Consider the following 23,562-nt stretch of genomic DNA (forward strand, 5'->3'; position numbering starts at 1 on the left):
GAGCCTCAAGGGAAGCCTTTCTATTCTTAAAGATGTCTACAATTTAAGATCAGAAAATTCACTGCAAGCATTCTCCTAAAACTGCTAATCAGTAATAAGTATTACTCAAAGAATACTTATTATTCTCTTCAACCAGTTCTCTGTGCAATCTGAAAGCATACTAAGAATCCACAGCAAAGTCTGTTGTTTTGAACATACCAGAAATGAAAACATCTTTGCTAGCTGAAGAAAGTGAAGAGTAAGTATGTTCACACCCAAACTGATACAGGCTACAAGGGCACTTGTAAAACGATCACAGATCACATAGATAAGTCACACACTGTTTAAAAGTAAGCACATCAAGAGTACGAAAGTTCCTATGACTTGAAATAACAAATCTACTAGAAAAATTGGACTTAGTCCAATGCGTTATATGTGAAGTGTTATGCTAATACTCCATAACAAAACAGAATACTTCATCTTTTTCTTTCTCCTATCTTCTAATTTCAGGTTCTGCCTTGCTACTGCTACTAAGTCACTTCAGTTGTGTCCGACTCTGTGCGACCCCATAGACGGCAGCCCACCAGGCTCTGCCGTCCCCGGGATTCTTCAGGTGAGAACACCGGAGTGGGTTGCCATTTCCTTCACCAATGCATCAAAGTGAAAAGTGAAAGTGAAGTCGCTCAGTCGTGTCCAACTCTTAGTGACCCCATGGACTGCAGCCTACCAGGCCCCTCCGCCCATGGGATTTTCCAGGCAAGAGTACTGGAGTGGGGTGCCATTGCCTTCTCCGTAAGTTGATTTATATAAGCAAAAAAATCATCTGTGTATTAACTATGAAAGTTGTATTACGTCAAGAAAATTTAAACAACTCATTCAAGAAAATTTAAACACCTAATTCAAGAAAACATTTGGTTTCCATTACTAGAAAACTGAACATGATAGCTGAATCAAAAACTAAGGATTTAACTAATGAACCCTTTTCATAATAGCTTTTCTATTTCTTTGGGGGAAATAATTTAATTAAATCTTGAATACTAAGTTTTCTTGACTAACATCAAAGTCTGAGAGTAATCATAATCGCTGTCCCATACTTTTTGACCTGAACAAAATGTGAACAGCCAAGCTGATTCATTGGAAAAGACCCTGATGCTGGAAAAGACTGAGGGCAAGAGGAAAGGAGGCGACAGAGGACAAGATGGTTGGATGGCATCATCAATTCAATGGACATGAGTTTAAGCAAACTCCAGGAGACAGTGAAGGACAGGGAAGCCTGGAGTGCAGCAGCTCATTGGGTCACAAGAGTTGGACAAGATTTATCAACTGAAAAACAGCAACCTGCCTTAGATACACATAGCCAAATATACATAGAGAGGTGTTAAAAAGTCTCACTTATCTGAGAACCAGAGTTTAGAATTTGGAAAAGCTGTATCTAAATCTACAAATCTCCATTTAAAACAGTGAAATAAAACTGAAAAACCTTAGTAACCAAACTCCAGGATCAGACTCAATAAAAGGCACAAAGAAAAGCTCCATCCAGGAAAGAGTTCCAAGGTGCCAGCATCTTAATTATGAAAGAATTTAAAAGGCAAGGCCAATGCAGACTTACACTGATCCAAACGAGATAGCATTAAACAATGCAGCTAATCCACTTTTTGACAGAAATAAATGCCTAAGGAGAGTACCCACTCCACTCATACAAAAGACTGCCAAGAAGGTGGCGCTTTGTGCTGAGAGGAAAAGATTTGAACGGGAGGGGTGTCAGCTTTAAAACAGTTCCTAAAATAGTTGCTTAAAAGGATAAAGAATAGGAGAACTTACAAAGGCTTTGAGTCACGCTTGGTTCCAGGAAAAGGATACTCTGGCTGTATGTGAAAGCAAAACCCAGCCATTGTAAAACACAGATACCCAGATTTTGTCAGCAAAACGAAGAGTATTGTCCATTATTTCCCACAAAGGCAGCGGAGCCTTTAACTTGGAGTCCTGTTTTTCCCTGACAGGTAGATACTCTCCAAAAGCAACAAAGTAAACTAAATATGAAACTCTTCTAAATTTCAACCCTATAGTCAAAATGCCAAATTCACAAATGCATCAAAGGTCACAGAGGAACAAATTTCCTGTTTTGTTACTTAAACTCATTACCTTCCTCCTGAGCTAACCAATACAGAATTTCCTCCTTCTTGTTTTGAGGCTGACAAAATGAGCACGGTATAAGAACAACAGACAGTTACCCAGGATCAAGGAATAAAATTTGGTATCATTTTCTAAAACCCAGTTGCACATAATCCATGTCTTTTATTTCTTCCTATGATGAACGCCAAGAGTTTTATTAACAAATTTTTAAAACTCTGAGGTTGTTTTAAAAAAGACTAAAACAAAATTCAATGCTTTAAAAACACATCAAAAATCCATTATATCTTTAATTACTAGAACTGTGTTCCTTGGCCCAAAAACCTTATCGTCTAGGAAAGATGAGGAAAAGGTAAACAATGATTACCACATTGTAAACATTTACATCTTTCCCATCTCTTCCTAAAATGTACTTAAAGTTGCTTGCCACAAAGAATATTTAACTATTTACAAAAAACTGTAGTTTAATAAAGAAATGTTTAAGTTCAACAATAAGCTACTAAGAAGAATAAAATTTGAATGGAGTAACAGTCTTCAGGGGTTGATGACTGTGAAATGTGCTACAAGCATTGTAATTTGTAACTAATAGCAGTAAAAATGACCTAAGTTTGTGTACAATTTATACACACAATATATGTTGTACTGGTAACCCTATCCTCTAGCCAACATTCTACCAATGAGAGAAAAAGGAAGAATCACAACTATTCCTCAGAGATATACTAATGATAGATACATGCTGCATTTGTGAAAATCATCTTTCATGTGATCTATTTCTACTTCTTTGACTAAAGCATCTACTTCTGCTTCACTGACTACACTAGAGCCTTTGACTGTGTGGATCACAATAAACTGTGGAAAATTCTTAAAGAGATGGGAATACCAGACCAACTTACCCACCTCCTGAGAAATCTGTATACAGGCCAAGAAGCAACAGTCAGAACCAGACATGGAACAACTAACTGGTTCCAAATTGGAAAAGGAGTACGTCAAGGCTGTATATTGTCACCCTGCTTATTTAGCTTATATGTAGAGTATATCATGAGAAACGCTGGGCTGGATGAACCACAAGCTGGAATCAAGATTGCTGGGAGAAATACCAATAACCTCAGATATACAGATGACACCATCCTTATGGCAGAAAGCAAAGGAGAACTCAAGAGCCTCTTGATGGAAGAGAAAAAAGAGAGTGAAAAAGCTGACTTAAAACTCAACATTCAAAAAAACGAAGATAATGGCATCTGGTCCCATCACTTCATGGAAAATAGACAGGGAAACAATGGAAACAGCGAGAGACTTTATTTTGGGGGGCTCCAAAATCACTGCAGATGGTGACTGCAGCCATGAAACTAAAAGACACTTGGCTCCTTGGAAGAAAAGCCATGACAAATCTAGACAGCATATTAAAAAGCAGAGACATTACTTCGCCAACAAAGGTCTGTACAGTCAAAGCTATGGTTTTTCCAGTAGTCATGTATGGGTGTGAGAGTTGGATCATAAATAAAGTTGAAATGGAAGAACTGATGCTTTTGAATTGTGGTGTTGGAAAAGACTCTTGAAAGAGTCCCTTGAACAGCAAGGCGATCAAACCAGTCAATCCTAAAGGAAATCAGTCTTGAATATTCATTGGAAGGACTGATGCTGAAAGTGATGCTCCAATAGTTTGGCCATCTGATATGAAGGACTCATTTGAAAAGACCCTGATGCTGGGAAAGACTGAAGGCAGGAGGAGAAGCGGATGAAAAGGATGAGATGGTTGGATGGCATCACCAACTCAATGGACATGGGTTTGAGCAAGCTCTGGGAGTTGGCGATGAACAGGGAAGCCTGGTGTGCTGAAGTCCATGGGGTTGCAGAGAGTCGGACATGACTGAGTACATTGTATGGCTTTATTTAGTCCTCATCCTATTAAAATATGTCTGTCTCTCTTACCACTCTAATAAAAAAGTATTCTTATTAAACATATATGAACTCAAATTACTAAACTGATTTTCAATCCCTTTTTCAGTCAATATTCATTCTGCGTGGTTCTCTGGTTTTAAAAACTGAGGACCATTCTCTTCCTGAAACTTTCCCATCTTATCTTCAGAATTAGATTTTAAGTAGGCTGAAGGAAGATAAGAGTTTATAAATGTGAGAGAAGAAAACATGTATCGAAAGCCCAGTATATGTCCAGATACTGTGCTAAATGATTTGCATGCATTATACATTTAATTTTTCTGAAATTATAAACTACTTGTTAATTGCCATTTTACCAATGAGAAAGCTGAAATACAGATAAGTTGTGAAATATCCAACACCTCACAGCTAGTGAGTGATTGGACTGGAATTTAAACATGGCTAAATCCAACTGCAAAATCTAAACTGCTTCTACTAAACCATGACAAGTTTTAGACATTTCTAGAAGAAAATGAAGAATAATAATCTTGTAATTTTGGAGTAAAAAGACTTCAAAGCAAGGTAAAGACTAAAGAAAAACAATGACAAATTAAACATCAATGTCCATAAGACAAAGAGCAAAGTCATAAACTCAAGAGCAAAGCGGAGCAAAAGGTCTCTAATATTTTTTATGGGCAATGAGGTAATGTTTCTAAAATACAAACAGCTTTTACAAATCGATAAGAGAAAAATGTGAACCTCTCAAAGGAAAAATTAGGGTTAAAGGTCATGATCATGCAAATCACAAAAGAAGAAATACGATGACCAAAAAAAGTGAAAAAAATGTAACTCCACTAATCATCAGTTGAAGACTTTTTTAATCATGTGACTTTATTATCAAAATGGCAAAGATTAATATCAAAGTGTGGGGAAATAGACACAACTGGTAGGAGCATAAAAGTGCAACCTGATAAGATATCAAAATTTTGAATGTGAAATCATTTTAATCTAGCAAGTCCACTTTTAGAAATTTACCCTTTAAAACAGTAGACAAAGGTGTTTGTTTATAACTGCAGAAAATAAGGAAATCAATTAATTGCCAATCAATAGGGGACTGAATTATACAGCACATCAATAAAATTGACTACAATCCAGTCATTAAAAAGCATAACCAACACAATATTGTAAAGCAATTATCTTTCAATTAAAAATAAATTAAAAAAAATTTTTTTACTTAAAAAAATGATACATGGAAATATAAAACGATGCAGCTGCTGTGGAAAAGTCTGTCAGTTCCTCAAAAAGTTAAACCCAGAAATACAGATGATCCAGTAATTCCACTCCTAGGGATATACTCAAGAAAAGAAAATTTACGTCAAAAAAAAAACAAAAACCTTTACATGAATATTTATAGGAGAATTATTTTTAACAGCCAAAAAACTGGCACCAACCCAAATATTTATCAGCTGGGAACAGGTAAAATATTGTCTATCCAACTCTTTGTGACTGCATGGACTGTAGCCCATCGGGCTCCTCTGTCCATGGAATTCTCCAGGCAAGAAAACTGGAGTGGCTAGCCATTCCCTTCTCCAGGAGATCCTCCCGACCCAAGGATCAAACTCCTGAATTCCAGGTAGATTCATTACCGTCTGAGCTACCAGGGAAGCCCATATCCATACAATGGCATAAAAAGGAATGAAGTTGTGTTTCTTGCTTCAACATGGCATCATCTCGAAAACACTATGCTAAGTTAAAAAAGCCAGACACAAAAGGTCACACATTATATGATTCCATTTACATTAAATGCCCTGAAAAGGTAAATTTACAGAGACAGAAAGTACATTGGTAGTTGCCAGCAAATTAATGAATGGGAAAATCTGAACTGCTAATAGATATGAGATTCCTTTGAGGGTGATGGAAATGTTCTGAAATTAATAGTGGTGGTTCACAACACAGTGAAAACACTAAAACCACTGAAGTGTACACTTGAAAATGGTGAATTTTGTGTTTGTGACATATACCTCAATTTTTTTAAGCTATACATTTTTAATGCATATCTGATAGAAAAATTGTCAATAATATAATGTTAAATCAAAAAGCAAGTTTTAATAACAGTATCAGTTCAATTCAGTTGCTCAGTCGTGTCTGACTCTTTGCGACCCCATGAACTGCAGCACACCAGGCCTTCCTGTCCATCACCAACTGCCAGAATCCACCCAAACCCATGTCCATCGAGTCAGTGATGCCATCCAGCCATCTCCATCCTCTGTCGTCCCCTTCACCTCCTGCCCCCAATCCCTCCCAGCATCAGGGTCTTTTCAAATGAGTCAACTCTTCACATCAGGTGGCCAAAGTACTGGAGTTTCAGCTTTAGCATCAGTCCTTCCAATGAACACCCAGGATTGATCTCCTTTAGGATGGACTGGTTGGATCTCCTTGCAGTCCAAGGGACTCTCAAGAGTCTTCTCCAACACCACAGCTCAAAAGCATCAATTCTTCAGTGCTCAGCTTCCTTTATAGTCCAACTCTCACATCCATACATGACCACTGGAAAAACCATAGCCTTGACCAGACAGACCTTTGTTGACAAAGTAATGTCTCTGCTTTTGAATATGCTGTCTAGGTTGGTCATAACTTTCCTTCCAAGGAGTAAGCATCTTTTAATTTATTATGAAAGTGAAAAAGGAGAGTGAAAAGCTGGCTTAAAACTCAACATTCAAAAACGAAGATCATGCCATCCAGTACCATCATTTCATGGCAAATAGATGGGGAAACAATGGAAACATGACCGACTTTATTTTCTTGGGCTCCAAAATCACTGCAGGTGGTGACTGCAGCATGAAATTAAGACACTTGCTCCTTGGAAGAAAAAGCTATGAAGAACCTAGACAGCATATTAAGAAGCAGAGACGTTACTTTGCCAACAAAGGTCTCTATAGTCAAAGCAATGGTTTTTCCAATAGTCATGTATGGATGTGAGAGCTGGATCATAATGCTTTTGAACTGCGATGTTTGAGAAGACTCTTGATAGTCCCTTGGACTGCAAGATCAAACCAGTCAATCCTAAAGGAAATTAAGCCTGAATTTTCATTGGAAGGTTTGATGCTGAAGCTGAAGCTCCAATAGCTGGGCCACCTGACGTGAAGAACTGACTCATTAGAAAAGATTCTGATGCTGGGAAAGACTGAAGGCAGGAAGAGAAGGGGATGACATCAGCAACTCAACGAACATGAGATTGAGCAAGCTCCAGGAGATGGTTAAGGACAGGGAGGCCTGGCGTGTGCAGTCCAGGGGGTCTCAAAGAGTCAGACATGACTGACTGAGTGAACAACAACAAAGTTTATTATGTTAATATGGTTATATAAGGTCATATTACCCAGAAATAGATAATGTGTATCTATTCCTATACATATTATACTAACAGTCTTGATTTCCATGAGACAGGATAACCAGAAAATTATGCTCTTTAGCATCTTTTTTTTTACACAAAGAGTACATGATTATTTACAAAAGTAAACATGAAAAAATATTACCATCTGCAAAGAAAAAGAATAATATGACAAAAATAAATACAGCAAATTGAAACCAGGAGACAACAGCAAAGATTATTGACCTGGGATCCATAAATCTCAGAGAATGTAAATTTGTAAAAGAAAAAAAATTTTATCCCTAGGTTCACTAACCTCTAATTAAAGTTTAGTACCTATTTCAGCCAGACCTAGACAATCTACCATAGTAATGCTAGCAGTACCCAGGATTTTTATCACTAATACAAGTTGTATTTTCATATAACGTTAGTTGTTACGTATACCTCAAAATATCATCTACATATGTATCACTACTTTAAAATTATGGTAGTTATTAGACTCACTACTAGATCTTATTTTTTAACTGCATTGATAAAGGGGCACATACATTAATATATCATATTTATTTTTATGTATTTCAATATAACACATTCCTTTTTAATCTTATTTCATTCAGTTAAAATCATTATTCTAAAAAGGCTCCACAGTCTCCTCCAGACTGCCAAAGAGTCCATACAACCAAACATCCACTCATATCCAAGCTCAACACCCACACATTAGACAGAGGAAGGGAAAACCAATCATAGCGTATTCTAATTACTCAGGCATAAAGTAAGCAGGGCCTAAATTCAGACAAAAATAAATAAATTCCAATTTTAATCAGTTTGTCTAATACAAAATTCAAAATTTTCTTCCCCAAATCATATCCTCCTCCAGATTTTTCAGTTACCTCTGACTTCTTCCTTCATTTTCAATCACTGATGTCACTTAAAAGCTTTCTTTTCTATCCCAATTGACACAGATCTCTCTCCTGACGTATCACTTCGTATTTTAATTCTTTAAAAAAGAGCCTCCCTTTTCTCATTCTGATCTTAACTGATTCTGCATACCTCAACCAGATTAATCTTCTTAAATAATTATTTTCAAACTGCCCCAATCTCTCCATATCACTCAACGCTCCCAATGTCTTTAATAGTATTGATAATGACATGATTCTAGAGCCATATCTGCAATAACTATTAATAGTTATCAAAACAATTCTACAGCCATGTCCTATATCATTCAAACAATATCATGACATAAAATTCACATATTAATAAGAGAAATCTAATTTATAAATGTAAAAAGCCACCTGGTGCTCTACAGTTAAACCTAGGTTCAAACTGAAATTCCTCATTCAAACCCCTCCATAATAATCACGCTCCAGTTTGCCTTATCACCTCCCTTGTTTGCACTGAAATTCCAGAATTTAACCAGATATTAACTCAATGTCCTCTTCCTCCTGGAATCTGGATGCATGACTTTCTGCTACTACATATTTGCTGATATAACTTCTATGATTTGCAATGACATTTGATTCATTCATTCATTCAATAAACAGTTACTAGGCCCCTAAAATATACTAAACACTTAGTACATAGTAGGGGTTAAGCTCCTACTTTGTAACAAATACTTAAATCTCAGTCTAGGAGACTCCTTTTGGCTTCCCAGGTGGCGCCAGTGGTAAAGAACCTGCCTGCAGATGTGAGAGACACTGGTTCAATCCCTGGGTTAGGAAGATCTCCTAGAGGAAGGAATGAAAACCCACTCCAGTATTCTTGTCTGGAGGATCCTATGGACAAAAGAGCCTGGTGGGCTACAGTCCATAGGGTTGCAAAGAGTCGGATATGACTGAAGTGACTTAGCACACAGACTTCCTTGGTGGTCCACTGGCTAAGACTCCATGTTCATAATGCTGGAGCCTGGGGTTCAACCCCTGGTCAGGGAACTGGATCCCAAATGCCGCAATTAAAGATCTTACATGCCACAGCTAAGACCTGGTGCAGTCAAATAAATATTCTTTAAAAATCTGTCTAATGAGAAAGCAGAGACATAAACCATGTAAATACAAGACGGTATGGTAAATGTCACAAAAGAGGGATGCACAGATGCTAGGGGAGCACAGAGAAAGAGCATAAAGCAAAGACTAGAAGGGGGAGGCAAGGTTTCCTGGAGTTGGAGCACCTAACGTGAATTATTAAAGAAGTCCGTGAGATCATAAAGTATAAGGTATTGTAAGCACATATAAAGCACAAACCAGACTACGTAAAAGTCACTCATTTTGGCTAGGCTCGAGAATATGTTTGAAGAGAGAGGAGTAATAAACAATAAAACTGGAAAGGTACAAGGGGACAAAATCATAATGAGCCTCACATATAATGCTATGAAAGCTCCATTTTATTCCAAAAGCAGTAAGTAGCAGCAGGATATGCTGGAAAGCAGACAAGTTGAGGAATTCCCATGACCTAAATCTGAATTCGACCTCTTGTGTCATTTATTTGCTATGTGACTTTCATCAAATTTGCCTCTCTAAGCTTCAGTTTCCTCAAATACAAAATAGAAATTGATAATATCAATTTTGCCAAGATTCTAAAGAGAAGTTAATTCATGTAAAAAATCTCCTAGCACAGGAGTCAATAAACTATGGCTTGGCCTGCCAGCAATGAATGGTTTTACATTTTTAAAGGATTGTTTATTTAACAAAAAAGAAAGAAACCAAAGAAGAATACAAAACAGAGATTTTGCGACCCACAGAGCCACAATGTTTACCTTATGGCCTTTCACATACAAATTTTGCCAACTCCTAGCCTTAGCACAAAACAGACAACCAAAAAATAGTAACATTATTAAGAATTTTAAATACTGAATAAATCTTTAAAGGATTTCTCTGGTGATAACACATACAAAGAAACAGAAGTTAAAACAGCATAATGGATGTGGGAAACAAGCAAGAATGCTGCAGTAATCCATTAACTTTTCCTTTCTTTCCTTCTAACTATACAGGTGAGATCAACTTCTATCTCCTGTCTATATCCCTATAGGCTACACACCCATATGTACTCTGGTATATGATACAGCACTTAATGTTCTTTGTTACTTAGCATACTTGCCTTCACTAGCTAACTACTTATTCAGGCTTACATCCACTCTAAGTGAAAGTGGTATCAAGAGTAAATATTTTGGAGTCAAACAGATCTTGTTTTAAATACTGTGTTTTTCAATGTTTAAGGTTTGTTATTTAACTTGTATGGCTCCCTAACAACAAGAAACAGTCACAGCTATCACATAAGAGTTTTCTAGTTTTGCTTTGCTTTTTTACTTCTGATGTGCCACACTGTTCTAAGCACTTTATGACTATTTCATTTAACCCTCACAACAACCCTGTAAGATAAGGACTATCAATTACTATCTCCCTATGACAGATGAGGAAACTAAAGCATGGAGAAGTTAAATAATTTTCCCAAGAACTAGAAAAGTAAAGGATCAAAGGCTCACATTCTTAAGCAGCAAGAGAATGAGAATCAGACTGTCTCATTCATAGGAATTTTATGTATACTAATTTAGATTACATATTTAAAAGTGAAGGGGATGGCTTTCACAGTCCTTAGAATTCAGTAGTCCAATAAACACAAGTTCCACTTTCTAGTATGAAAGACTATATTCTGAACGTATTCCCCAGAATCCTCAATGTAACAGTACGTAGCCAGTAGGAGCTTAATAAATATTTATTAATAGGTTAGATATACTTTGGTGATTCACATTCTCATTATTTCAAGGTTATCATTCTGTACATAATCACAATATATTATTTCAGAAATTTGTATGTCAATTTTGCAGGAGACTACACTACACAGGAATCTACAGCACAACATATGCTGTCAGTTTTTTTGGTTTTACTTAAATATAAACATTATGATCAGAAAGCAACGGATATATATGTAAAGATCCCAACAAAGTCTTCGTATAGAAAGAAATTAAGGTTGGTGTATCCTAAATTTATTCTATTCTCTTAGCAGTATTTGTAACTGGTATTATATAACTTATCTATTTTATTCACAGGGAATTTAAGTAATTTAGGAAAACAAAAAAAGATTCTAAGCTGTGTAAGATTACAGAGAGAGGTTCAAGATGAATATTAAGAAAGATAAAGTGTTGTAACTTTTATTTTGTATCACCAATCTGGGTCACCAATTTCTACTGTTAATAAATGAAAACAATCTAAAAGCCCCGATTACCAGATATCCATTTAGTATGAAATATTGAGCCTCACAGCAAAGTGAACTACTTATTCTTCAAAAAATTAGAAATAAAATTTTAGCTATAGAGAGATTTTAAGGTGACTTAAAAGATTAATGAAAATAATCCTGGTACAAAAGAGAATACAAAACAAAAATTCTGTTACTACTTATCAGTTTTTGCCTTGAGACCCAAAGTTACTTGATTTCTGAGGCTTACAACATGAAGGACAGAAATTTAAAAAAAAACCCAAAAACATTTAATCAGAATGTAGCTGCATGGAAACAATTAAAATTTCAAAAAGTAAATGAAGAATAATCACTACATCAAGTGAAATATAACCTTACCTTGGAGCACAAAACTTCCTTTAAAAATCTATTAAATTTCATAGAAAACTATGCAGAAAACTTACAGAGGCAAAACAATTGATTCTGAAATGTTTTGGAGAAAAAGTCAGGTGACAGCCAGGTTCAAAGTAAACATAGAATTCTTAATTAAACATACACTTGATACCACAAAGATTTGTTCCCTTTTTTCAATTATTTTGTTGTTGTTCAGTCACTAAGTCATGTCCAACTCTTTGCAACCCCATGGACTGCAGCACACCAGGCCTCCCTGTCCTTCACCATCTCCCATGGTTCGCGCAAACTCATGTCCATTGAGTCAGTAATGCCTTCCAACCATCTCATCCTCTGTTGCCCCCTTCTCCTGCCCTCAATCTTTTCCAGCATCAGGGTCTTTTCCAATGAGTCAGCTCTTCGCATCAGGTGGCCAAAGTATTGAAGCTTCATCAGTCCTTCCAAAGAATACTCAAGGTTCTATGTTTAGTAATTCATTGATGATTTAGTTTCTCCCTGCTTCCTGTGTCCCCCTCCAATCTAGCCATCAAACTAACTTTAAAAATTCTCCACACTGTTTTTAATAAATGTTTTCAAAAGAAGCAATATTCTCCACTGATCAAGAAATATGAGTTATTCAAAAAATCTTCACTAAAGGATTAAAGACCCTCCAAATGTGTATACGGATTAATAGGAAGACAATTAAAGAGCATGAAAGGGATAGGGAAGAGAGAAAAGAAGGGAGAGGGAAAAAGAAGGGGGAAAAAGCTTAGCCCCTCTTTCCCAAACAAGTTAAGCATCATTATCTGCCACTTATTACAGGTCTTAGCATCTTCATTTTTTTTTTCACTTATTTCATATTTCCCTCAAAACTCAACCTCTACACCCCTTCATAATAAAAACACTCAACAAACTAAAACAGAAGGAAACTTCCTCAATCTGATAAACAGCATCTACGAAAACCCCACAGCCAGTATCATAGTTAACAGTGGAAGAAAGAATGCTTTCCTCCCAAGACCAGAAACAAGACAAGAGTATCTGCTCTTGACACTTCTTTTCAACAAAGGACTGAAGGGTTTGGCCAGGGCAGATAAGCAAGAAAACAAAATAAAATGCATTCAGACTGGAAAAGAAGTAAAACTTATTTACAGGTGACATGATCCTTGGTATACAGAAAACCAGAGGGAATCCATTTAAAAAACAACTATTAGAACTAATAATCAAGTTCAGCAAGGCTGCAAAATACAAGATCAACACACAATAGTCAATTGTATTTTTATATATTTGCAGTGAGCAGCCCAAAAATGAAATAAAGAATTTTTACAACAGCATCTAAAAGAATAAAATATTTAGGAATAATACAACAAATGAAGCTTAAAACTTATACTCTGAAAACTACAGAACACTGTCAAAACAAATTAAAGATCTAAATAAATGGAAAGATTTTTCATAAAGCATTTTCATAAACAGGAAGACTTATTTAAAATTGTCAAGATGGCAATGTTCCCCAAATCGAGCTACAAACTTACACAATTCCTATCAAAATGCTAGCTGGCTTCTTTGCAGAAATTGATAAGCTAATCCTAAAATTTATATGGAAATACAAGTAGGTCAGTGTTTGCCTAGAATTAAGGACACGGGGAAATGAAAGATAACTCAAAGAATACAGGATTTATATTTCAGGTGACTACAATGTTCTATAAATTTTGGGATGGCTGCACAAATGTGAATATACTAAACACTACTGAGTTATATATTTTAAATGGGCTACTTCTATAAGTGAATTATATCTCAAAAAAAGCTGTTAACCAAAAAAATCCTCAACTTTGAATAGTCCCTGGCCCACCCACCAATCCATTTTGTTACTCTCTCTCAGAATGCCTGTAAAGAGTTTATATTGTAGTTAACTCCCACTTGTTCACTTATTGTATTGAAATAACTAAATTATATGCCTTACTTCACTTATTCATAAGCTATAAGCTTCACAACAGTCTCTTCTATTTCTTTCTTTTTAGAACCAAGTACAATAATGGGCGGGCTTCCCTTGTGGCTCAGTGGTAAAGAACCGGCCTGCCAATGCAGGAGACGTGGGTTCGATCCCTGGGAAGAGAAGATCCCCCTGGCAGCTTGCATCAGTATTCTTGCCTAGGAAATCCCGTGGACAGAGGAGTCTGGCAGGCTACAGGCCATGGGATTGCAAAAGAGTCAGATACAACTTAGTGACTAAACAACAACATAATAATGGGTACAGAATAGGCCCTCAAATAGGGTTTCTAATTTTCAAAATGCAAAACATTAAAAATTACTTAGCATATAGAAGTTAGTCAGACTTACTCTAAAATCTTCCTTTTGGGGAATAGAGAAATACACAAAACTCCCCAGATTCCTAATCAAATTCTTCAGAATAAAGATAAATAAAAGTGCACCTAGAGCAAGTTTTCACATTAGAACAATCCTAGATAATAAAAGAATAAACTGCAATTCAATTAAAATTACAGTTGTCCAGAAATAAAGTTAAAGGTTCAGTATTAGTGCAGGTGGTCAAAGAAAGTTGTAGTATTTTCATCATGAAACATGAGCACAAGTTAATAATTAAGTCTTTGTTGTTTACTTGATTTTATTGCTCTTTCTGGGTTAAGGCTCACAAAATATTAATTACAATGACTTTAGAATTACAAAAACAGCAACAGAAAACATTAAAAAACAGTAAGGTCCATCTAAATGATATTCCTTTAAAATAATAATGATAATAATGCTCTATCCCAACAGAAAAAGAAAATTCAAAGGATATGTTTCCCACGAAACTATACTTCAGAAACTGAAATTCAAAGTTAACAGCTTTCAAAGTACAAACAGAAATAACTCAAACAGTCAGAACCCAGTAGACCACAACGGCAATCAACAACTGGAGAGTACAGGAGAGACCCACTAAAGGTTATAAAATCCAGTTGTAAAGTTCTTTGTAAAATCTGTATCTTTAAATAGCTCCTGACATTTACTTGTCATTCAAACCCACCTTAGAAGAGAGGTCCATCTCTCCTCCTCCTCCTGTGGCTCTTACCCCTTCCCTTCTCTTCCCACTGCTCCCCAACCTCTTCACACAACTTTACTTTTTGAAGAAGGAAAGCAATTTTAAGTATTATAATTCACCTTTTAGACATAATTTCACAAATATATGCTACCATCTGAAATAACTTCATGAAATGCCCCAAGCTGTTCACCACCCAGGGACAACAATCCCATTCCCCTTTCATTCAAATAAGGCTCTGTGACAAATTATTACCAATGAAATGTGGGCAGATGTTTGTCTTTGGGGGTTCTTAAATGTCCTGTAGGTTACAGGCAGGGCTCCAAGGCTCCAGGGAACAGTGGAGACATAAGATGTAAGGCATCTATGTCCCTCAATTACCACATGGAGAAAAGCCACAAGCCTGCTAACAAGGAGCACCTGCACTAGTCTGTTAATGTGAGCAAAATACAAACTTACATGTGTTAAGCCACTGAAATTTTGGAATGTATTTATTACCCTAATTAGCATTACCCAAAGTAAAATATGCATGAATCTTAAATATTTCAATTCTCCCTAATTAAAAACATTTATAAGGGCTATTTTGGAAAGATTATGTAAAAGCCCATTTAAGTAACATTAAATTTTAAAACCTAAACAGTTTTCCACCTTAATTTTCTTGCAAACTACTTTAAATGATAGCAAGAGTCCCACTGTAAATAATAAAGTTCACTGTTCACTTAATATATTATTTCATTAACATTTATTTTCACGATTATAATAGAAAAATGTCTTCCTCGATTCTCCCAATTAAAAAATTACAAATTATTTTCTTATAGTAATATTCATGTCTAATAATAATTCAAAATGTCTAATAAAAACTATCAAATTTTGCCTGAGTTAAGGGCAAAATTCATTTCCATTTTATTGTTTTTAAAGATTAAAAATTATTCCTAATTTTAAATAATTTTTCCTTTAAATATAACCATATGACAGATAATTCTGTCCACTGTAAATGCACACACACCCATAACATATACACTTTAACAAAACCATGACATTTTCCATTCTAATAAAGTTCTCTCCCCCATCCTTCACAAACATACTTCACAAATGTGTTAAAATTTTAATGCTTTACTTGGGTTTTTTCAAGCTTAACATTGCTGATATAAATAACAATGATACAAGGCCTAAGGAAACCTGGTGTTAGTAAACAGAGGTATTACAAATTTAAACTAATGAAACTCCTCCCACATCATCTTCACCCTGCCTTCCACAAATAAGAAGAAAACTATTTAACCTCTCTGTTGCCTTTACCTTTCCATATCGCTATTTTTTCCCACCACAGTACAATTAAAATTAAATGAACAACACATTTACCACTCCTCACAGAATTTTTAAAAATGGAAAATTACTGAAAGCTGATTTTTGATAGAAGATTTTTGAAATTACTGATAGAAAATTTTTGCTTCCATTCAGGAAAATATTCCAAAAGCTTTTGGTTTTGAACTGAAACAATTGCATAGGAATTGTGTGGCACTTATATTCATAAATAAACTCTAGGCCCTTGATCCTTTTTCACACTTGATTGTCTCTTAATATATATGTGCTGTATATAGCTTAAGATTTTGTTACAGGACTACATAGCAAGAACTCAAAAAAAAAGAGTAAACGAAACTGAAAGATGCCCTATTCAAAAATATGAAAACAAATTAGGTATGACCAGATAGTCTCTATAAATTAGGACACTAGGCTATTTTACTGACAGTCTTCGTTCTAAGAAAAAGACTTCTAAAATACAACATTTAACTTTGCTTTGATATATTCAATACATTAAGTATATCAAAGGTATATCTGAAATATTCTGAAATATCTGAAATATTCTATTGTCTTGATTTTTAACATACAGTGACATAATATTGCTCTCAGTAACCCAATGAGTATTTGTACTTACACGCATCTCAGTTCCCACAATCTGGGCTGTAGGAGAAAAAAAAAACAAAAACAAAAAACTAATATTTAACTAAGTACCTACTATGTCCCAAAGTTTTTTTTTTTTTTTTTTCAATTTATCCTCAGGACCTTACTATAAATGTCTTATCTCGTTGTTACTGATGAAGAAAACAGGCTTAAGAGACATTAGGTACCTTGCCTAAAGTGAAAGAACTAAGAGAAATGGCACAGACAGAGTTCTGAGGTCCTTAAAACAAGTCCTCTGCCCACTAAACTACGTGTGTTGTTTTTCCAGTAGTGGTCACAGAAAACAGCTCGCCACCCTTCGTCCTCTTCCCCTTGACACTTCCCCCCACGAACAGCAGGAAACATTTCTTTGTGAGACTAGGTTCAGAAAGGAGCAACCTCTGGACATGACACGGAGCGTGGCCGACAAGGATCGAATCTGTATAAAGATTTCATCCATTGAACTTTCAGCTAGATGAGCTAGCTAGATGAGCTAACTAGACGTAATTAGAGAGTGGGAAAGATAAAGTAAATAGCAAATAAGCATCCAACCACCACTGATACTTGGTTCTGAGATGCAGCGTACGCCTACTGGCAGCAGATCTACCTTTACAGCTGCGTTCTGCTTAAACTACTCTCAAAATAGCTTTCTAAGAGCACACGCTTAGAGCAGACAAAAGAGGAGGCTTGCTCTAGGTTTTGGAGACTGTGAGGGAAAACTTGTTTGTATTCAATAAGTGACTATCTTGATTGATAATTAAGGGAACTAGAGCCAGTAAGGCAGTATCCCCTGAAATACAGTCCTGAGCTTCCCCTGTGTACCCAACTCCCTCAACACAATGCATCTCTGAACAGCCTAAGCTCGAGAGTTGGCCGTGCTGAGGAGGATGACAGCTCCAGTAACTTCCTCTTCCTCACCGACCTCCTCAGCTCGGCGCGTACACGCCTTTCCCCCTAGGAGGCAGGATAAAACAATTTCAAACCCACAGACTCCATCCAATCCTTCCACCACCACAGGACAGGGAAGCCAGCTTCCATTTCTTCCCCCGCCCCTCTGAGAAAAATTTAATATTAAAAAAAAAAAAAGCGTATTATCAACGGGAAAGTATTTGCAACGAAAAAAAGAAAAAAAGGAAATATGTACTTCGTCCCTCCACACACAGCCTTAAGGAAAGGATTAAAAGAAGAGACCTCGACACCGCGTCTTCGCGAGATTTACTGCTTAGATTCACTTTCCCTCGGGTCCCACCGCCGGCGAGGGGCAGAGCTCGCAGTTGGAACGCCAAAAGCTGCCTCCGCCGCTCCTCAGGAGACGCGGGGGCGGCTGAGGCGGCGGCGATCCGCGCGTCCCGCCTCCGACCCTCACCTGCCCAGGCCTGAGGCAGGGCCCCGCGCCCCGCGAGGCGTCCGGGGATGCCGGCGGGAGGCAGGGAGGCCGGCCGGCGGGCGGGCGGGAGCCGAGGAGGTTAGGCCTCGCTGCAGGCCGGCGCGCTTCCTGCCGCGGCCCCGGCAACGGCGGCGCGGCCCCGACCCGCGGCTCCCGGGCCCGGCTGCTGTGCGTGTGCCGCGCACACACTCACCCTCCCCGGTCCCCGCGGGGCAGCTCTCACCTGCGAGGCTCTCCGGAGCCTCGGCCACAAAGGGGGGAGGGACGCGCCACTCGGGGGTCCCGGACACTCTGAATCGGCCCCCAGAGTCCCGGGCCCTGGGCACGGACCACCCCCCAACACACACACACACACCGGAACCTTCGCCGCCTCGGAAAGAGACGCGGGTCAGCCCCGCACCCGACACACACCCACTCGCTGTGAGTCCTCTGGCCGCCTCGCCGCCCGCCGGAGTCCCAACTCGCACGACACCCCCTCGCACATTCGGCCCTCTCCCACCTCATTTCCCCGGGAGTCGCGCTCCTCTGCCCAACGCTCTGGATACTACTCGAAGGCACGAAAACACTCTACCTCATTCTCTTCCTCCGGCCCAGAAGGAGCAACAGCAGCCATTTCCCCGCGGCAGGGGAAACACACACACAAACACGCGCGCGCGCGCGCGCACCCGGCCCCCACAGATGCTTCCCCTCCGGAGCCGCGGCCGCAGACGCAAACACAAACACCCACGGGCGGGCCTCGCTCCCGCCAGCCCGCCCCGAAGGGAAGCCGCGGCGGCGGCGACGGCCGGCCGGGCCCAGATCCCAGCTCGCGCGGGACGGGCGCGCAGAGCGCCCGGGCCTGGGGTCCCCCGAGGGCCTGCGACCCCCTCCTCACCTGCATTCAGCGCGCCGGGGTCCGGGCGGCGACGGCGGCGGCGGCGGCGGGGCGGCTGCTGCTGGTGCTGCGGCGGCGGGGGAGGCGGCGGCGGCGGTGGCGGCGGGGCTGAGGGCAGCAAAGACATGCAGGCAGCCCGCCGGGGGGAGAGGCACCGGCCGGAGGGGACGCGGGGCGGGCGGGCCGGGCCGGGCCGCCTGAGGAACCGCAAAGGCGGCGGCGAGGAGGGCGGCTGAGGGGAGCGAGAAGGAGACGGATGGGGGGCGGGGAGGGGACCAAGGGCCGCGCCGCCGGGCTTCGGGGACGGTGACCCCGGACGCGCAGGAGAGGCCCCGCGGCCGCGGCCGCCGACGCGAAGGCCCTTGCCCGAGGAAGCTGCGCCCTCGCAGCCGCTGGAGCCGCGGCTATTACTCCGAGAGCCGCGCAGAGCCTGGCCTTGGCCTTGGCCTCCTGGCGCTGGGGCTGCCGCCGCTGCGGGGGTTGCTGCTGCGCCTGCTGCTGCCGGGGCCGAGAGTGCTGCACCGAGACGCCAGCTTTCGGTGCCTCCGCTCTCGCTCACACACGTTCACACCCCCGAGAGTCGGGGGAGAGGCGTCCGCGGGATATCGGTATTGAGATTAATAACAAGGTGCGGAGAGTGCGAGAAGGAGGAGGGTTGATTGACGTGGAGGGGCTGGCGAGAGTCAGTCACTCCCCCGCGCGGAGGGGTGGGGTGAGGGGGGAGGAGGCGGAGCTTCAGCGCTGCGCCTTGGCCCCGCCCCCAGGGCGCCGCGTTTGGCCGTAGTGCGCGTGCGCGCGGGGCTGCCAGTTCTCTTGCCCATTTTCTCCTTTACCCTTGCTGTTTTCTTACTCGTTTCTCTTGGCATGAGTGAAGAGCCGAGTCGGGGAGGCTGGTCGGTTATCAGAAAGACACAGCCGCAAAGCCACGGGGGGTGGCGGGAAGACACTAGCGATCCCGCCTCACCCAGTGTTCGCGCTGGGACTCGGCGCTGTTTACTGCGCGCTCGCCTGAGGCGGCCTGACCGCGAAGCCCAGCCAGCGCTGCTCAAGGTGGCGATTGGGATGCCAGGTGAGATGAAGGAAGTGACCGAAGAAAATGTTTCCTGGCATCTTCTGTGGTTTAACTTTTTTTTTAACGTGTAACATCTGTAAGTTGCATTGTGAGAGGTGAATAAAAGAACCTGAGACGCTCTACGTTAACCCTGTCTTATTTATTTTCTGAGGCTCCCCTCTCACGGTAGAAATACATTTGCTTGGCCGTGCCAGCAACATAGTGAAAACGGCAAAGTGTAAACTAGAAATATGAATGTGTACTTGGCGTATATGGCCTTGACATTTTAAGTTTATGGGATTTAATTTTGTTTTTGTGGGTCAGCTTCAGCTTTTACCACGAGCAGTCAAAAAACACACCAGCTCTAGTGGCAAAATACTGCTCTTACAGAGTTCTGCATAATCTCTTTCCCAATGCATGCTCCGGGCTTGCGTACTTAACCAGTGTCAAGGGTATATTAGCAGTGTTCAGGATTCCCCACGCACCCACCCACCCACAGGGGCGGTGTTTAGCACACTAAACACGTGGTGTTGGTTGCAATTAATCTTAGGCCCTATATTGAATGTAAAATGTCTTCATCTCTTGGGGTAAAAGTTGCTGTAAAAATGCAAATCATCATTTAGCCACAACGGAGCAGTTATTGAAAGAGTCCACCAAAAGAAGAATTGCATTATTTTCAGCTTTGTCACCAGGAAGTGTGAGTAATTAGAGAAGCCCCTCAAGACGTAGAAGACCGCAGGCTACTTTGTTTTCCATCTGTGTTGTTTCCATTTGCCTGCCTAGCAACATCACCCCCAAACCAGCTTCTGTAATGGGTCTGAAATCGTAAAAGAAGTTCCACTCACTCCTAACGATCTTGATTCTAAGGCTTTGTAATGGACTAAGCCAAACAAGTCACTTCAGGAGCCCAGAATAGTAACCCGCCTCAGTGGCATCTTGCCACAGCATTTATCCTTGGCATAGAAACATTTGCCCCAAGGAGAAATACTACCAAATGGTGAAGAAAAGAGGAAAATAAACACCTGAAAAACATAAATCAGATGATGGGATATTCTCACAGATTTAAACTTTTTCAAATACCTGTAAATATATATTCAATAGATTCCTAGGTAGTCATTCATATACAGTAAACATCTCTGGAGGGTGTGTTATAGTCCAGATATTGTATTTCTCTTCAGATACAAACAAAAATAAACATATATGGTCCCTGTCCTTAAGTAGCTTACAGCCTTTGTAGGGGAAGCCAACCCATAAACAGGAAACAGAACACACCAGAAACGAAAGTGTGAAAGGTAACAAAAAATTAATAGTCACAATGAGGCCCAGGAGGATAAAGCTGATGGCACTAGCAGTTCCACTGGAGCCATGTGATACCTGCCAGTCTCACAGGGCGAACTGTCAGTGACTGGAGTGAGGAAGGAGGAGAGAACCTCTGTGGATGGGAAAGAAGCACTGATAAATGTTTGGGTTTGCTGGTCCTGAAGTTCAGATTTACATAGGCCATGTTCATTGTTGGCCTTTAAATTTAAATACTAAATGCATCACCTTCCACTGAGTAATTAGAATTGTGATAGAGTTAAGAATAGTGAATTTTATTATTAAAAAAGGGCAATTGAATGCAAGTTAAGCTTAAATAATCTCTAGTGTCAGGGCTGTTCTCTTTACACCACGGAAAATAGATTGGCTCGCCTTAAAAACAGGAAAGCCATGTTTTCATATATTAATGAGTATAACCATATTGTCCAAAAAATAGGTTGTTTTTCTCATTTGCAAGAAGATTGAAATTAAAGGAATAATAATTTTCAAATAGCTGGCCCTGTACAAAAGCTGAGAAATCTTAATTTTCACTGATATTTTTAAAATTCCCTCATAAGTCTCAAAAAGACATTCCAATAACAAAAGAGTAGTACCTAAGCCATTTTTAAAAAGCAGTTTTATAGTAGTTCAAAGTTCACAAAAGAATAGTAACCTGATTTTGATAGCTTATTTCATGAGAATTTTCCATGTTTGACAGATGTTGCAATTTTTCAATGAAGATATAAAAAAAGAAAGAGAACACAAGTCTATGAAAGAGAAAGTGTAGAAAAAAGTAGAGAGCAATTTTGAAAACTGAGTTTTTAGGGAACTGAAAGAGAAGGAGGTATATATTGAAAAAAATTTTTTTTAATAACAACACAATAAGAAAATATTTCTTTAAAGAAGTGACTTATCCAAGTAAAAACTTCTGGGTTAAGTAAGGCCTTTTTGACCAAAATGGTTTAATAGTAGACCTGTGTAGGGTACAACTTGTTGTGAAAACACTTATGTTTATTTGCATTATAACAGAATTGGTTCATTACTTCTCAAAAAAAAGCAAAAAAAACCCACAATGTTCTAGTGACCACCTGCATCTTTTCCAAATTAGCAATTAATATTTTATCTGAGTAAATCTGATCTCTCCATGTTTTTTCTGTTGGTAGCATGGGTAGCCAGATCTATAAAATCCCTTATAACTGTATACCTTTGTTTTCTGAAATTCTGTTGAGCAGCTTGCTCAAAAGGCAAAGACTTAAATTTTAACTTAAGAATGTTATTACTACTTTATAAAGAATCAAATATTATTTTATTGATATTAGTATACATTTCTATACTAATAGCTGTAAAACTTTTCAAGTATTACATTTAAATTATTTAGTAAACTATAATTAATAAAATAATTAAATGTAATTTACCTGATATTCATTAGTACAACATTTAAATAGGTATTAATCAAAGTGATCTTAAATTTTTAATTCCCAGACCTCCTGACAGGGCCTCCAAACTATATTCCAGTAACATATTCTATCTTTTATTGAACTATATTCCTATCCATCTTCCCATCTTTACTCATCTTATTCGTCTTCCTCTCTCCCCCTTTATCCCCATGTCTAATATTTTTTGAGATGCCATATACCATGGGTATGTTCATCTAAGAAAAAAATGGCTTCAGTCATTGCCTGCACACCTCTTCCAGTCCATCAACTCTCTCTTTTCATCAACCTCCTATTTGTTCCTTTCTCTAGTATGATTATGGATGATGCGAAGGACCATTCCACTCTCTTGGTCAAAGATAAACATTTTCCACCATTTTTAATAATGTGCTTGCTGTATGATACGCTGTGTGCTCAGTCACTCAGTTGTGTCCAACTCTTTGCAACCCTTTGGACTGTAGCTCACCAGGATCCTCTTCCATGGGATTTTCAGGCAAGAATACTGGAGTGGGTTGCCATTTCCTCCTCCGGGGAATCTTCCTGACCCAGGGATCGAACCCACACCTCCTGTATCTCCTGCATTGCAGGCAGATTCTTTACCCGCTAAGCCATCAGGGAAGCCTCATATGATATGCTGCTACTGCTGCTGC

At 39.5% G+C, this 23,562-nt stretch overlaps 1 protein-coding gene across 3 annotated transcripts in view; it reads right to left on the bottom strand.

Annotated features, from left to right (window-relative positions):
- Nucleotides 1-19,521, bottom strand: part of CNOT6L (CCR4-NOT transcription complex subunit 6 like) — a 114,527-nt gene extending 95,006 nt beyond the window's left edge. Inside the window, exon 1 of one of the 3 annotated variants that reach the window (XM_027544841.1) lies at nt 19,133-19,521. Coding sequence is in view for 2 of the 3 variants with exons in the window: in XM_027544839.1 (XP_027400640.1) it covers nt 18,830-18,834 (5 nt within the window). In the remaining variant the exon portion in view is untranslated. Of the gene's footprint in view, nt 1-18,757; nt 18,932-19,132 lie in introns of those variants that run through there. The other 2 variants (XM_027544839.1, XM_027544840.1) reach the window with 2 other exon arrangements.
- Between the last annotated feature and the right edge of the window lie 4,041 nt (nt 19,522-23,562).

The sequence above is a fragment of the Bos indicus x Bos taurus genome, chromosome 6 (genome assembly GCF_003369695.1).
Source record: "Bos indicus x Bos taurus breed Angus x Brahman F1 hybrid chromosome 6, Bos_hybrid_MaternalHap_v2.0, whole genome shotgun sequence".
NCBI lineage: Eukaryota > Metazoa > Chordata > Mammalia > Artiodactyla > Bovidae > Bos > Bos indicus x Bos taurus.